This window comes from Plectropomus leopardus, chromosome 20, assembly GCF_008729295.1.
Source record: "Plectropomus leopardus isolate mb chromosome 20, YSFRI_Pleo_2.0, whole genome shotgun sequence".
NCBI lineage: Eukaryota > Metazoa > Chordata > Actinopteri > Perciformes > Serranidae > Plectropomus > Plectropomus leopardus.
Window position 1 is genome coordinate 9,392,355 of NC_056482.1, and position 16,345 is coordinate 9,408,699.

Sequence of the window (16,345 nt, forward strand, 5' to 3'; positions counted from 1 at the left end):
TCTGTTTTGTCTGACTATCACTCACTTGACTTCCAACAGTTGTTCAAACCATTAAAATATGACACACCTGTTTAAACAACTGTTTAAAATTAGGTTCAGGAACTGGAAGGGAATCGCTTCCATGTTGGTGGAAAAGGGGTACCAGACACTGTCTGAGATTTCATTTTTCAGTTCATATCTCGTGTCTTTTTTTGCAGACGACTGGTGTGATTTTGCGCGCAAACAAGAGAGCGCAGATTAACATCTTGATCAACAGACTCCCTGGATTTGCGTGAGTATCTACTTATCTCATTACTCTAAAACACTGATGTATGTGTTTCAGAACTGACTGGCTCACACTTTTTTCCATTGTGTTCACTACAGGAAAACTAGAAGCATTAATGAGACCATCTTTCCCGTCATGTTCCTCAATGAGGTAAGAATACTGAAGACACATTGACAGTAGAGTTGAACTCATTACAAGAATCATTACATTGGATCATCACAAAATTGTTAATATTTCATAAACACAATTAATAATGTTGTCCTTTTTTCTTGATGAATTCCAAAATGAAAATGAAGTATTTTAATAAGAAACTTCTTTGTTTCATGTATAGGGAAAACACAAATAAGCACACAACCATTAGAAAGTATTGTATTCAAGTTGATAAACCTGCCACTTAATATACAAGTAATATACAAAGTTTCTGTTACATACTGTATCTTTTCTGTCATTTAATACACAGAGTGTGGTGATTGATGATGTGTCTGCGGCGAGAGTGCAGAAGCTGCTGCTGATTGTCACTCTAGTGTCCAACTTCCCGCTCATTATTGTGGGACTGGGAGCCATTATGCTCCTTGTCTTCATTATCCTTCTGTACAGGGCCCGCAAGCAGAAGGTATGACCCCACCTCTTAGCTGATTTTATTCTAACAGCTCACTGTTTGCTCGCTTTGTCCCCAAAAGTAATTTGTGTTCATTTTTTTTTGGTTAATTGGTTCATTTGCTCTAACTACACACTAATTGCACTGTGCATGTGTTTATCACTGTGTCTCTGTGCAGAATGAAGTTAAGCGCACTGTGTTTACCAAGCCTCTCTATGCTGTAAGTCTTATTGGTTATTTTGCTGCTTTGTTTTGTTTTCCTGTGCTGTGTTTGCTTTATCTTTAATCTCATTTCTCAGTGTGCATTTGGACAGCTTTCACAACTCCCAAAATAATTTTAATGCTGTACAGTAAACTTAATGTCTGGTTTTAACCATAAAGGGTAGTTTGGGTTTTTTTAAAGTGGGGTTGTATGGTGTATTTATCCATAGTCACTGTATTACTAACAGTAGATGTCTGTCTGCACTCCCCCAATTTGGAAAAAGCGGCAGGACTGCTGACACAGAAGCTAAGCAATATTAATATAGTTGTTTTGGCTAACTACACCACACTTATTATACATTGATCTATCTACATATATATATATATATGTAGACATATATATACGGTGAATGGTGCAAAATCGGTAACCGTCTAAGTGCACACTATAATGAGAGTTTTTTCACTGCTTTATCTCCACATCAGAAAACTTAGGAAGGGGCTTCAGTTCCCCATCTATGCTCTCGTCAAAGCCACCAGACTCACTTTACAAAAGCAGTGATTTTGGCTCCCTGAACACAGGATCTGCTGGTCTACCACTGACTTGATCAGTTTCTTTATTTGTGATATTGTAGGGCTTGGTGGTGAATCTGGACCACCCTGTTTTCACACCAAAGTCACACAATTAACACAAACGAATTAACTGTTTGAGGCAGTCAAAACAGTTAATTTGCATGCCTCTACGGTGATCGAAGAATCCCAAAAACAGAGCAAGTGCTTAATGAATTGGAGAAGAAGTCGGCCACATTTAAAAACAGTAAAATTATACCAATGTGTCTGTGTACAGACTCTCTCACACAACTGGTGCAGTATAATCCAAGTCTCATTTATCCAGCTGCATGCTCAGTACTTCCCAAAGACATGCATTTTTGCTAAAACCGTGCCGTAATAGACATAGCATTAGCACAGTGTGTGAACATTTAAATTGTAATATGGATAATGTGCTGAGTGTGTAAAGTTTGGAAAATATAAATTGTGCCTTATGCTAAAATACAGTGTATACTAGTATGTAAGTCCAAAAGATAAATATGTGCGCAATAAATGTAAGATGGCATGTTAAAGGACACCAAGTCTTCAATAATTACAGGTATGACTGTACAAAGTAAGATGAGTTTTAATACGTTTTTTAATTCTTTTTTTTTTCATCCACAATCTTCCTCCACAGACCTCCACTGAAGAGGACACTTCTTACTCTCCAGTCAACGACAAGGAAAAGGAAGATCCTCAGAATGGGACCTATATCGGTTTGACAGCTAAAATGGACCCACAAGATTAAGCAGGGGGTGAATCGTTAGAAGGGGCTCAGAATCAAAAATAGGGATTTGGGTTTTCAGGAGAGAGATAGAAAATTGTCAGTATCTCCTCTATGATTGGAAATCTCTGGGGTTGGGGGTTGGGGGGGTTGTAGAGAAGGGGAACATGTTTTAATCTCATACACTGAATGTGCTGTATGTACCTAATTTTATCCTTGAAGAGCTACCTAAAGTCCAGGTATAGCACACTGTCTAGCACGCCAGAAAAAGTGTAAATCAATTGAAAACATTGTGTTTTTAGGGCTTATTCTTGCTGTTGGGTTAAATCAGTTGCTGAAAGCTGCAAAAGTACACTTTGTGGCGATCCAAAACAAACAAGACACACCCTTTCAACTCAGGTGTGGGATAAATTTGATTTTAACGCTGTGGCCTCACCTCATTCTCTTTTTGCCTAGATTGTGCCTTCAGACCTTTAGACTGTGTAACAGGGCAGAGGGGATGATTTGGGACCAGGGTAATTAAATCCATAAACTGTGAGGTTTTTTTTAGATATGATGTGTTACTCTCAGGGGGGCCTTTTGAAGCAGGAAAGAGGCACAAAACACACGGCAAGCCTTCCCTCTTTGTAAAGACATTAAAATCAGTTCAGTATTACTATGTTTAATTTAATCCTCCACTAAATGTTACACAACATTGTCACGCCTCATTGTTTTCTATCCGTGCACTGCATGTAGAGGGACATCTGTGCACATCATTACCACTGCCTCTGAGAAACCTTCTGAGCATATTTTTGTGTAGATACAGTGTAAGATGTGTTGAACTGCTTACATTCCTCTCAGTGTATGATGGGAATGAATATCAGACAAAACGCTGTATATTTTGGATACTTTAATTTTTGTAAAATAAGAAATCCTTCTCATTTTTTTTTTGTAAATGATAAATGTAGAAATGTTTGAATGAGGAACATGTTGAGTTAGAGCTTCACAGTTATCTACTAGTTCCACACTTTTCTCAGCCATTTAAAGCCTTGAATGTGACTTTATGGATTTTATGGTTGAAAAATGATTCATACAGTACTGATTTGACAGTGTTTTTGCCCTGCATAACTGCTTACACTAACTAATGCTGACATAACAAAATATAATTAAGCCTATTATCATTTCAAAATGAGCTTTTTTGAGACTGTTGTTGAAGGCCTTACTAGCATTGTTGGTGCTAATTAGTATGCGCGTGTGTGTGTGTGTGTGTGTTTGTGTGTGTTTGTGTGTGTGTTCTTGAAAGACTTCATGTCCAGCCATTACAACTCAACACTCATGAAGTTCCAGTATGAAGCTGTGCCTTTTAAAGAATCAATGTTACTGAATTTGTCTTGCCTTTTATAGTTTTCACATATTTTGTGAAAAGAACATGATGCATACCAACAGATCTACTCTCAAGTGCATGTCGTTTTCTTCCAGATACCAAACAAAAAGGCTAGAAGTTTTCAAAATTTCTTGTCTCGCCAGCAGGGTCACGCTGCACTTTGTGAAAGGCTTTGCTTGAATGGTAGATTGTTGTATAGAGCTACAGCTTTCCTCACTGGAATATGAAGATTTCAGGTGTCATTTAATGTAACATAGAGAAAATGTTGCAGAATGACTACATTTAAACTGAGTTGAGCCCAGTTTTTATCTCTGTGCTTACTTTTAGTTGTAACATTTTAAGGATGACTGAGTTACTTCATACCACCTGGTCAATAAGTGCACTATGATAATCAGCAATAAATATATCAAACAATAGCAGATAAGCTGTGATAAGTTTCATTTAGAGATTTCTGCTTCCTCATTTGACTTTTTGTGTTTGATGTAATCAGTTATGTTCAAAAAGTAATGAAAATAGAGTAAATTGGTGGAGTATATAATGTAGTGTCGTCATAATTTCATGACAGGGTGAATGGCTGGATAAAGCAATTTTTTTATGCAAAACAAAACACAGTATTACACAACATAAGTGTTGTGGTTTAAAAGAATAAATTATTTTGCTTTGTCTGTAACACCAAAACACGGAAAGCACACTAGCCTTCCTTGTGCCATACTTTGATAACGGATTGTATTTTCTGAAATTATCGTTACTGCTATAACCACTTATTCTTCTGATTGTCAGCTTGTTTTGAAATGTTGACTGTTAAAACTGTTTTTACTGTGTACACAAAAATAAAAGTAGTTTCAGTTAATGTGTCTCATCGTCATTAAAGCCTTTTTGTCAGTGTTTGGTTCTCATTTTAGGGAAGTGGAAGATAGAAATCCATACATTTGCCTGCCAAATGTATGGCCATGTTGTGCCTAAATAAAAGACAGTTAATAACTTAAGTCATTTATCAAGTAAATCAACTTTCCACACAAGTTTAAAAGTCTGGTTAGGTGCTGGTTTTGGGTTAGGCTCTGTTGTCGTGGTTTTTAGAGTAAAACTTTTCAGCGTGTTTTGCACTGACTACACTGAACAAAAAAGTTTCTCGTTGTGAGGACACAGATATTTGGGCATTTATGGAGATCGATTAATTATTGCGTGTTGCATTTAAAAATTCTTAAATGGTCTCTTAATGTATCATGAATTATATAGTATCAAATTAATTGTAAATTGTCAATAGTAACATACACTCTTGTAGCTGCTTTTATAACCAGTGGTGGAGAGAGTGCTCAGATCTTTTACTTAAATAAAAGTACTACTAATAGTTGGTAATTCTCTCTGTGAGTCAACTTATTGATTTATCAACTAATAATCGAAGCTGTATGTGTGTAATCTGTGAGGTAGTTTAATTATTCATAAAACATATTTTTTAAATTGATATGATTTTTATGCAAATATCTTAATTTGTAGCTGAAGCTATGAGATGAATGTAGTGAAGTAAAATGTACCAGTATTTCCTTCTGAAATGTAGTGGAGTAAAGGTATAAAGTAGCACAAAGAGAAAACACTCAAGTAAAGTATAAATATCTCAAATTCATACTAAAGTACAGAACATTAGTAAATGTACTTAGTTACATTCCATCACTATTTATAACACCAGTGAAGTAAATTTTCTGTGATGTTTTCAGAAGTAGCTATCTCTCATGCAGACTCCAGGTGGCGGTAATGCGCCGTTATGGTGGATGACAACTTCCGGCTCTCATAAATAACAAGACGAAGAAGAAGGAGAAGAAGAAGTGGTTGACAGCGGCAGTAAACATGGCGTTCAGTTTTGGCGGCGCCACGAGTAACCCAGCAGCAAGTAAGGACATTTTATTCTCATAAAATGTTTTATGTATTGTGTTTATATGTTGTTAACTAACGTCATTTTTGGTGTGTATACACGAGCTACCTCTGGTCAGGTGATAGCGCTCTCGTGGTGTTAGCAGTCATGTCGGTTGGTTCACCAACCGGCAAATAAATTTAAAGCTAAATGCTTTCACAGCTATGGCAGTTAGCTGTTGAGCCAAATGTGTGGTAAATTGTTTTACCTTTTCTGTAATTTCAGTAAAATAGTTTTGGCTTATTAGGCACCGTTCATTAACGTTATTGTAACACCGTTATGATGTAGCTAGCTCTTGGCTAACGTTAGGTGTTTTGGCAAACGGCAAGTTTTTTTCTCGCGAGCGCACCTCACGCTCCCTGACAAAAATGAGCTTGCGGCGTGTGAAATTCACAATTTAACGTAACTGTCACGACATTCAACACTCGCAACACTCTCTGTGTTTCTGTTAAGGCACGTCCGGGTTTTCTTTCGGTTCATTTGGTGCCAAAACCACAGCATCAACTGCAGCATTTGGCTTTGGCCCCACAGCTACTACCACCACCACCGCCTCATCAGGATTCGGCAGTAAGTCCAGAGATCTGACCCTCACTAACGGGGGCAGCTCTCCTCACCTGTGACCCTCAGTAATCACAGCTACTCGGCTGTGTTTTTAGTCAGTGTGACTGAAGAGATGCAACGACTCATGTCAGCCTAGGTTGGGACTGTCTCATCCACCTGTGAAGGGGCAGTTCATTTAGGATTCACAGAAAGAAGGCTTCATCGGTAGAAATGAACTGGTTGTTTTGGTAAATGTACTGGGATTCCACTGATACTGTTTTTTTTTAGGGCAGATACATATATCAATTATTAGTACTTAATGAGACCGATAACTGATATTTGGAACCGATATGCATTACTAATAAAAATTAAAATATATCTCTTGAAATTTAAAATTTGAAATATAGCAAACTGCAACACAAAACTATCTGCTGAGGTTTCTTCATCTCCAAAGCATAAAGAAGTTTCATGTCACAAATCAGTGTGTCCCTGACACTGTTCTGCACATCACAGATGGGCCGCTAGCCCAGCACCTACTAATATGTGCTCACCTTTTCTCTGATAACTAAAGATCCAGATGTTCAGGAGGTGTTTTACCTAACATGGGCAGAGGTCTTTTCCTCCCCAATAAAAATAGACCTTGTGATTTAAATAGCTAAAACCACAAAATAAAGCAGTTTAATGTTACAAATCAGCGTTTTTCTTCGTTGTTTGGCTCATCTAGAAGAAAAGCCATGAGCCCAGCACCCACTTATTTGTGCTCGCTTTTTTTTTTCTCCGAAACCTTAATGTGTGCTGACGTTTGTTCTGATCCAGACGTTCAGAAGGTTCTTGACTGGGTGCTGAATTTTCTGCAGAGGACCCACTGGACCTTTAATGCAGGACTTAATAGAGTAATGATGTAGGGCTAGTAATATTTTTACTATGTAATGATTGTACAAGTTGTGTTGACTTTTTAGGTATCCTCGTCGATGTATCTGAATCTAGTTGTGTGCCAGTTAAACTGACTATTTTGTGTCTGCTTTTTTTCTTTCTTTCTGTAGCTCTTACTGCTCCTGGTTTTGGGGCTGCCACAACCACTGCTGCTGCACCAGCCACAGGATTTAGTTTTGGCTCCACCAACACTGGTAAGATGCACTATACAAATTTTTTTTTTTTTTTTAGTCCTGTCTCGTTTAAGGTACCTGAAGACTGTTTATGCAATTAATGAGCCCGAAAGGGGCGTGACGCATTGTCGTTTAACCCCTCCATGTCATTTTCTCTTTCTCGCTGCCTGCCTCCGCTGGCTGCAGGATTTGGGGGGCTGGGAGCTGGAAACACCACGGCTGGTGGGTTTAGTTTTGGGGGGTTTGGTTTAAATGCCAACCCAGCAGCAGTCAGCTTTAATGTGGGGTGCTTTGGTACAGCAACCACCACTGGCACTGTTTTCAATTTTGGTAATAGCCTGGCTAGCACAGGTAGATGACTTTTGTGATTGATTACTCAGTACAGTCTGTGTCTGTAAACACACATTTTCATCCATTTTCACATTTATGTGGTGCAGTGATTTTTCATCTCACGTGTTACATTGTTGTTTCCATTTGCATGAGGAGACAAAATGTTGAATTAAGCACTCATGCCATTTGATTTGATAGAAAGCCAGTACATTTTCACCTTCTATGTAAGACAAAAGAGCAACACTAGATAGAAATAAAATTTTGTTCTCCTTTTTCTTAATCTTAAAAGCTCAGTCATGATTTTTCTCTTCTGCTATGTATCAAATAGTCAGTGATTTCATTCTTTTTGCTTTCGCCCATTTATCTATCTCTCACCCCCATTTTGTTTTACCTCCTTTATCTCATTTGGCATGATTTTCTTTGTTTCTCAGGCGCTTTTGGTGGCTTTGGGACAACTACAACAACTGCTGCTGCACCAGGTTCCACCTTTAGCTTTGCTGCTCCCAGCAACACCACAGGTCAGCAGTGTGAGCCTTAACAACAAAATATGAACTTACCCTTCGGTTGTCATTCATGTTTAAGAGCTGGAAAGAGAATATATATACAGCATTTAGTTTTTAAAAATGAGGAATCCAGCAGTTTTTACCAGCTGAGGCAACATCAAAGGCAGGGTTTTATCAGCAATACTTGCACTTTGATGAAAATAACCTGAATAAAAATCATGAATGATGAATAATGCTGGATATTTTTTTTAAATGTATGATGTATATAAAAAAAGGGGATTTGGGCCAGCCTAAGGAGAATTGATTTTGGTTGGTTTGGTTTCAGTTTTCTATACATTACAACCAAAGCTCCACTGTTCCATATTACTGCACACTCGGCTTTGTGTTGAAATGCTTACAAATAACTACCATAAGATGTCTTGGTGTACGTACCTTAAATACTTCCCGTCACTCCTGTAGTGATCCCTCTGTAAAGCTGTAGCATATTTCCCGATCACTCTAGACTTAAATGGCATTCAGCAGTATTAATCTAGATATTTTCTCACTGTGTTGGGACACTGTTCTGTTTTAGGAGGCCTGTTTGGTAACACACAGAACAAAGGGTTTGGGTTCTCCTCTGGGCTTGGCGCTGGAACCACTGCTGGGACAACAGGATTTGGAACTGGCTTAGGAACAACTAGCCTTGGTGGGTTTGGAGGCTTTAATATCCAGCAGACTCAGCAGCAGCCAGGTGAGACCCTGTATTTCTAAATGACGGTCTTAGTGTTTCCATGTTAGCATTAGAAAATGATCACCCAGACAAATCCGCCTTGCAGGACATTAAATCTGATACCTGTAATTTGCTTTTAAATGAGTTAATGATATATATGGCCACCTGTTTTTCTCAAGGATATTCATAAAATGCACAAATGAGCACATCTACCATGGTAGGAGAAACAGTAACCTACCTTGCATCTCATGTTTGTATTTTCCCCTTCCAAATCAAGCATAAGCCCAGCAGCATTATTGATTCTACAGTTCTGCAGGGTATTTTTTGCAAAGCTCGCTCACAGACAATCTTCCAACTTTGCTGTACACCTCTTATCACACAGAGGGCGACAACAAGCACAAAGTTACAGATTTCAGCTTAAGGTAGCATCATCAGTTCAAGAGCGTGCAGCTGAGGCAGAAATATGAGACTGTACAAAAATAATTGGTGGTTTTCCTTTTGTTATAAAGTAACATAAACATTTGAATTAGTAGTTTTCCCCTATAAAAAAAGATATATACAGTTGTTTCAGAACTGAAAAGAGTAAGACAATTTGACCTATTATACCTCTCCATTCCCCCTCCAGGAGGTTTGTTCGGCCAGCAGGCGCAGCAGCAGGGTCAGGCTCAGCACACCCAGCTTTACCAGCAGGTCACTGCTCTGTCAGCTCCCACCTTGTTAGGAGATGAGCGTGACTCCATCTTAGCCAAATGGAACCAGTTGCAGGCATACTGGGGCACTGGGAAGGGCTACTACAGCAACAACAGCCAGCCTGTTGACTTCACCCAGGAGAACCCATTTTGCAGGTTCAAGGTAATAGCGGACAGTGTTTCCCACAGAATGATTGTATGTGTGTGACAGTAGCAGACCATTGTTTTGTTTTTGTTCTTTATATTTTTATCATTATCATATAATCACATTATTCTGTGTTCTCACTCTAAAAATCAAAGTTTTTGCTGGTCCCTCAACACAAAGCAGTAGGCAGAGTTTCTATGAGTTCTTTGTTTCCTCTTCAGCAGTTTTTCACTAGGGAGGTGTGTCATTGATCTGTAGATCCCTTTCTAGCTCCTCTCATTTATGGAAGTGAAAGCAAATTTTTCAACCCAGCAGAATGAACATTAAGTTTCACTTTCACTTTTTTTGTGTTGGATGATTTATTTGTGGGTGCCAGACACAAAAAAATAAACATGAGAAATCCTGCTAATTTATGTAAGTGGAGTGTTAAGTTCATGTGTATTTTAACATATGGTAATCCTCTTTCTTTTGTGTCCTAGGCGGTGGGCTATAGCTGCGTCCCAGTGAGTAAAGACGAGGATGGTTTAGTGGTCTTGCTTCTCAATAAAAAGGAGGCAGATGTGCGAGGTCAGCAGCAGCACCTGGTGGAGTCCCTCCACAAGATCCTGGGAAGCAACCAGACACTCACTGTCAATGTAGATGGCGTCAAAGCCCTGCCCAACGACCAGTACGTCTCTGTAATATGTCTACAATCCAATTCTTAAGCTGTAAGAAGTCGTAATAGATAATACATATATTTCAAACAAATGTGAGGACTTATTCGTGTGTCTTCGGTCTCACAGGACAGAGGTGATCATTTACGTGGTGGAGCGTTCTCCGAATGGCACCTCCAAGCGGATCCCCTCCACTACTCTCTTCAGCTATCTGGAGCAGGCCAACGTCAAGGTGCAGCTCACACAGATTGGAGTGGCCATGTCTGTCACACGCACAGAGCTGTCTCCAGCACAGCTCAAACAGCTGCTGCAAAACGCACCTGCAGGTACATCCATGTTTGTGTCCACCTCTCATTGAAGACTACAGGTTGTTGGGAACGGGCAGGACTCACCAGAGGCCCCAAGATATTTTATGATACTTCGGTCACAGTACAACATTATTGCAATCTTAAAGGTTTTTGGTATATGCTTAATTATGTCCCCAAACGAAAACTATGTCAACCTCTGTTTTATCTAATAGGAATGTTTTTCAGAGTTTTTAAATGTATCAAGTGGACTGAAAAAGCAATTGACTTTATTATTATAGAAGGCTACCGAAAACCTTTGGATACTATGCTGCATTGATTTTTTTTTTTCTCCCCACCGTGAGTTGGTTTGTGATTTTATAATATTTATGTCTTAAATTATAACTGATGATGTTGTCTCTTCTCCCTAGGAGTGGACCCTATCATTTGGGAGCAGGCTAAGGTGGACAACCCTGACCCAGAGAAGTAAGTTGGTTGAAGTCATCTGTTTAAGACTTCCCATAAAGGGTGTCATATGAATAATGTGGGGGGAGGTAGAACAGTTGCATAAGACCAGAAGATCATTTAGATTCTCCAGACGCTGCATTTTGAATTTCACAAACTTCATAGTTTTTTCATAGTACCAGGTAGCGCAACTTATTCTCATTCTGTTAATTTAAAACTTTGCTCTGATTCTCATACCTGTTGTAAATATGACTGTAGGTCATTCTAATTTACACTCTCCATGTCCACTGTAGAGATTTGGGAAGCAATTCTGGCAAACAACACATATTAAGAAAGTCCATCAGAAAATAAAACGGAAATTAGCAAAACTGAGTAGAGATCCACTTCCAGGGCAAAGTTAGCATAACCCACAGTCAGGCTGGCCACAGTTATAAGAATACGACCCTGACTGTAAAATGCCAGACTTGTTCTTTCAATAATAGTTACCTTTCAGTTAAAACACAACTGTACATTTCTATAAATGTTACCAGTTGAGTCTATTTTGTTTTATTTCTTCTTATTTATGTTACCCCATAAAAGCAGTGTGCAAGTGCTCACCCCACCTTGACCAAAACAAAATCAGCTCAACCAGAGCTGAGACTGTAATCTTTCATGGCCACAACATTGTTTTCTATTCTGTTCCTCTTGTCATCCACCACAAGCTTGTTGGTTTTTATTGATATTGAGCTCCGGATGATTGTTGTGGCACTATGTAACAAAGCTCTCTATTAGTGCTCTGTACTCCTCTGTAAGAAATAGTCCATAAGTGAAGAGAGCATGATTCTCACAGGAAAGTATGATAGTTATTATATTGTGATTATTATATTAGATCATTATATATTCACTTGAATTATAGTACATGTAAGAGTAGTGATAAATATTTATGTATGAGTGTAGATAGACATGGATGCAAACTGTAACTTCAGTGGTGGGCAGAGGCACACAGCTGCAAGGTGCTCATAGTGCTTTATGTTTTTCTCCAGATTAATACCAGTGCCCATGGTAGGTTTCAAGGAGCTGCTTCGAAGGCTGCAGATCCAGGAGCAGATGACCAAACAGCACCAGACCAGAGTGGATGTAAGTGAAAACACTGCTGTTTGTTACTGCCAATCTTAGTTCTCTAAATGTAAACAAACCCCCAACTCACTGGACCTGGGCACAGTGCCTTCTGATTATCAACAAAAGAATTTTGAAACTGATGTTGTGGTGTCAAGGACAGGGCACACAGATGTTGAATTCACGCAAGCTGCCAACAGGTTGTAAGTGTTTGTGTGAAGATTGTAAATATGGGAACTCCCCTTCATATTTACAATCCATATAAGCCTTTTATGTGCCAAGTTTGGCTTGAATTTGAGGATATTCACATTAGATATATCATGTAAGACAGAAGCTAATAAGGTAACTCAATGCTCACAATGCAAAGACATAGAGTGAGTGCAAGACTTACCAACATAACTTCTAAATTGGTTAAAAAAATGTAAAAAAAAAAACTTGTTTGGATCTATACACCTCTTCTGCCTTAGTATTATGTTGAGAAAATAAAAAATGAAAAACAACAAACAAAATGTTACCAAGCTACGGCAACAGGGCAGGGGTTGTTTTCAGCTTGACTGGTCTAAAAATAAAACTTGAAATCAGTGGAGAAAAATGCCAACAATTTTCTTCCCATCTGTTTTCACTCACTTACACACACACACACACACACACACACACACACACACACACACATGTACACGTACACATGGACTTGCAGATTATCTCCAGTGACATCAGTGAACTGCAGAAGAACCAGGCGACCACAGTGGCCAAGATTGCGCAGTACAAGAGGAAGTTGATGGATCTCTCTCACAGGGTGCTGCAGGTAGCCACCTCATCGTTGTTTACTTTGCTTACTGTTTTCCAAGAAAATTTGGAATGACCTTGATGATTTTTTTTTAGAGTTTGAATGCCCTGGCACTGTCTGTGTCTTTCCCTGCTTTGTCGATTCCGCTCCAGTATTTCTTGTCATATTTATCACTCCTCCTCCTCCTCCTCCTCCAAATTTATTTTCCTGGCAGGTGTTGATCAAACAGGAGATTCAAAGGAAAAGTGGTTATGCTATCCAAGTGGATGAGGAGCACCTCCGTGTGCAGCTGGACACCATACAGTCTGAACTCAATGCCCCCACACAGTTCAAGGTAAGTGTGTCCAAACTGTAGCAGTAACAGATACACACTGACAGTGTTCATTTTTTTATTCATCCAGATTACTAGAGTTGAAATCAGGTTAAAATGGCTTCACTGCATGCTTGAAAGGTTCACATAAGGTGATTCAGGTCCTGGAAGTGCCATAAAAATAGCCCAGTTCTTACAAAGTACTTTGAAAGTCCGTAAAATTCAAATGAACCGCACGAGGTGTATATTTTGACCAAAAAAGTTTTGTTCACCAAGTTGTTATGATTATGATTGGCATGACTGAAATTAATTTAACTTGACTTAATGAGCTGGCTTTTCACCGTGATTTCTCAGCGGTGCACTGATGTAATTGCTCTGCCGAAAACTGAAATTGAAACTGGCATTGTTTCCATGCACTACTTACAGATGGTTCGATTTCAAAGATGATTTTTTTTCTTGTCATTATAATGTGCTGTTGACAATTCTGTCCGATATCAGGCAGCGTGGCAGAGTTTCTCCCTCTCCTCCTGCGCTGTGTGCAGGCAGTTAAGTAGGTCTAGGACCAGCAGGGCAGCACCACTTATGGAGGTCACATGTAGTGAGTTTCTATGGTTACGTTGACGCTCTTGCTGTGAAATTGTCTCTTAATTTGAACTTTTGCAAAGCATGAGAAAACAGTGCATTATAATAGAAGCTATATGCGTTATAGCTCTCATGACATTCAAATGTTTTGTTATGGTTAAATAGTGTGATAAGTAACCTTGCACCAAAAAGGGACATTGGTCACATCAGTTATATATGATCAAGTGAAGTCCTTGAAAATTAAGACATAGTGTTTGGAAAAGCACTTTAAATGCCTTGAATTTTATTTCATAATATCTGTATAAATGCTGTTTAAAATTGTATATTACTGTTTTGTAGTCTCTGGACATTTCCCCTTTTCATATTATTATTGACTGCTAATAATATATCTTGCATCTCTTGCCAAGTTGCTCATTGCCTTTTTAGCAGTGTTTTCAAAAGATATCAAATCATTTTGGGTTTCAATGGCTTAAATGCATGTAAAAGGCATCTGAACATAGCCAGGAAAACTGATGTCATTCCACGTTTCAGGAGGTTAAAGGTGCTGTGAGGGTGGTATGTTATTTTTACATCTAGTGTTTCTCTCCAAAATGCATTTTTGTTATTCTGTATTTTTAGAACTGTGTTTGATGGCAAGCAGTCTTTGTCTGTTCTGCCACAGTTTGTGTATTGCTGCATAAATTGGTGCATTATTTCCACCTGAAGATCAGGACAAAGTGTGACACCATTGGCAGGAAACTGAGACTCAATTATAAGCTCCATCGTGATACTGGATGTCAAAAACTCCACACCTTGCTTCTAAGCTTCATTGGGTTTTGACTGTATTTGTGAATAAACTCGAGACAAGGTCTTTAAGTGTTTATTTTACATTCTCTGTGCTGTCTTTTCTTCCAGGGTCGGTTGAATGAATTAATGTCTCAAATCCGGATGCAGAATCACTTCGGAGCTGTGAGGTCAGAAGAGCGTTACAGTGTTGATGCAGACCTTCTCAGGGAAATCAAACAAGTGAGTCAGCGCAGTTACACAGTGCATCTTATTTTAACATCTGTGCCCAATAATTCTAGTTCCAGACTGCACAGTTCAAAGACTTTGGGCATTGACTGAAATTCTTTATCTGTCCACTTTCAGCACTTGAAACAGCAGCAGGATGGTTTAAGTCACTTGATCAGCGTCATCAAAGATGACTTGGAGGACATCAAACTCATAGAGCACGGGCTGAGTGACAGTGGACACATGAGAGGAGGCATCCTGAGCTGAGTCCACTCTACCAACACACACATGCAAATACTCTGACTCAGTATCAGTCCTCTGAGACATAGCCTGGCTGTCGGTTAATCTTGAAGTAATCTCTTGCCTTACAGTTTGATCATAAGAGAGCATCTGAATCTGGAGTACCCTCACTTTTTCACAGTTTTAGCTGGTTCATCAGGACTTTGCCCCACTTTCTATTCCAACAAAACAACAACTGACTGGTTAATCTGTGCTTTCCGGACTCATATAGAGAGATTGATGAAAAGACTCATCATCATCTAATAATAGCTGGCTTCCCCTGTAATAAATCAGATTATGGATAAGAGACCATGATTGTAGCCGGCATGTAAACAAGTCGCAGGACTGAGTGTGTGTTCTGATAGAAAACATTGTAAATACATCTTTGTATTTTCTTTTTTTATGCTGTTAGAATGTTAATAAATTTCATTTAAATTGAAAACAAGTTCTTCACAACATCTCTTCTCTTGCACACAAGCTGTGTAAAGGAAGCCTTTTTTTTTTTTTTTTCTTCAACAGCGCCACTTTCTTGCCCATTTACCCGGATCCTGTTTTAGACTCAAGATGCACTGGTCAATCAGCTGATGTCCAGAATCAGCCGATTTTTAGCTTGATCGGCCGTGATCTGACCGGCCAATCAAATGTACATGCAGGCACCACATGGTTCACGTTACGCACACAGCAGCACAGACGGTAACCAGCTATTGTCAGAGCCGCTGCATCCGGTTCCCAGGTCGTCAAATACCGACGCTTTGTTACGCCCCTCAGAGCGACTTCTCAAAGCCTCTTAGTAACTTAATTTCTAAAAGCGACCAGCGACAAATTCGTGACTTACTCAGACCATTAGGGAGGTTATAATTCATTTCCACACATTCTGCTGAGAGTAATCGCAGTAACTGGCTGTTCTCACAGAAACAAAGGTCTCTCCTTCTCTTTTCAGATAGATCAGTAATAGCTGACTGTATGATTAGCCTACATACACAGTATAGGTTAATATTTTCTCTGATTCTTCTGTGCAGTCATTTGTGCGAGCATATATAGATGTGTTCTCATTTGGCAATGTAAAACATATTAGATTAAGTGCTACATACTGCAATTCATTCCCAGTAAGGTAACCCAGATTTCATTTGAGTTTGAGTGAAAGAAGGACCTGTAACCTTGTGCAGTTTTGGAGAGAAATGTTATTTAATAGACAGTGTTTTATAAACACAGAATTGATGATTGATTGATGGATTT

The 16,345-nt window shown here is 39.0% G+C and overlaps 2 protein-coding genes across 4 annotated transcripts in view; both read left to right on the plus strand.

The window, feature by feature from the left end:
- The window catches only part of LOC121959941 (lysosome membrane protein 2-like), a 29,069-nt gene extending 25,814 nt beyond the window's left edge, over positions 1-3,255 (plus strand). The window contains exons 9-13 of one of the 2 annotated variants that reach the window (XM_042509496.1): positions 198-271; positions 364-415; positions 726-878; positions 1,042-1,083; positions 2,287-3,255. In XM_042509496.1, coding sequence (XP_042365430.1) covers positions 198-271; positions 364-415; positions 726-878; positions 1,042-1,083; positions 2,287-2,397 — 432 coding nt within the window. In that variant the 3' untranslated portion in view covers positions 2,398-3,255. The remainder of the gene's footprint in view (positions 1-197; positions 272-363; positions 416-725; positions 879-1,041; positions 1,084-2,286) is intronic. The other variant, XM_042509497.1, reaches the window with a different exon arrangement.
- A 2,264-nt stretch (positions 3,256-5,519) lies between these two features.
- Positions 5,520-15,551, plus strand: nup54 (nucleoporin 54). 2 transcript variants are annotated; one of them, XM_042509493.1, is made up of 14 exons: positions 5,520-5,621; positions 6,096-6,209; positions 7,226-7,309; positions 8,050-8,136; positions 8,693-8,851; positions 9,456-9,682; positions 10,144-10,331; positions 10,447-10,643; positions 11,033-11,087; positions 12,089-12,182; positions 12,859-12,966; positions 13,163-13,282; positions 14,735-14,845; positions 14,969-15,551. In XM_042509493.1, the coding sequence occupies exons 1-14, from the start codon at positions 5,579-5,581 to the stop codon at positions 15,095-15,097; spliced, it is 1,716 nt and encodes a 571-aa protein (XP_042365427.1). In that variant the 5' UTR covers positions 5,520-5,578; the 3' UTR covers positions 15,098-15,551. The 2 variants fall into 2 exon arrangements, with proteins under 2 accessions (XP_042365427.1, XP_042365428.1); XM_042509494.1 differs by lacking the exon at positions 6,096-6,209.
- The last annotated feature ends 794 nt before the right edge of the window (positions 15,552-16,345 follow it).

Bases quoted from the DNA above. Each gene is read 5' to 3' on its own strand.
- nup54 (XM_042509493.1), top strand. From the start codon at position 5,579: ATGGCGTTCAGTTTTGGCGGCGCCACGAGTAACCCAGCAGCAA. The intron at 5,622-6,095 runs GTAAGGACATTT...GTTTCTGTTAAG, and splicing joins CACGAGTAACCCAGCAGCAA to GCACGTCCGGGTTTTCTTTC. The intron at 9,683-10,143 runs GTAATAGCGGAC...TTTGTGTCCTAG, and splicing joins ACCCATTTTGCAGGTTCAAG to GCGGTGGGCTATAGCTGCGT.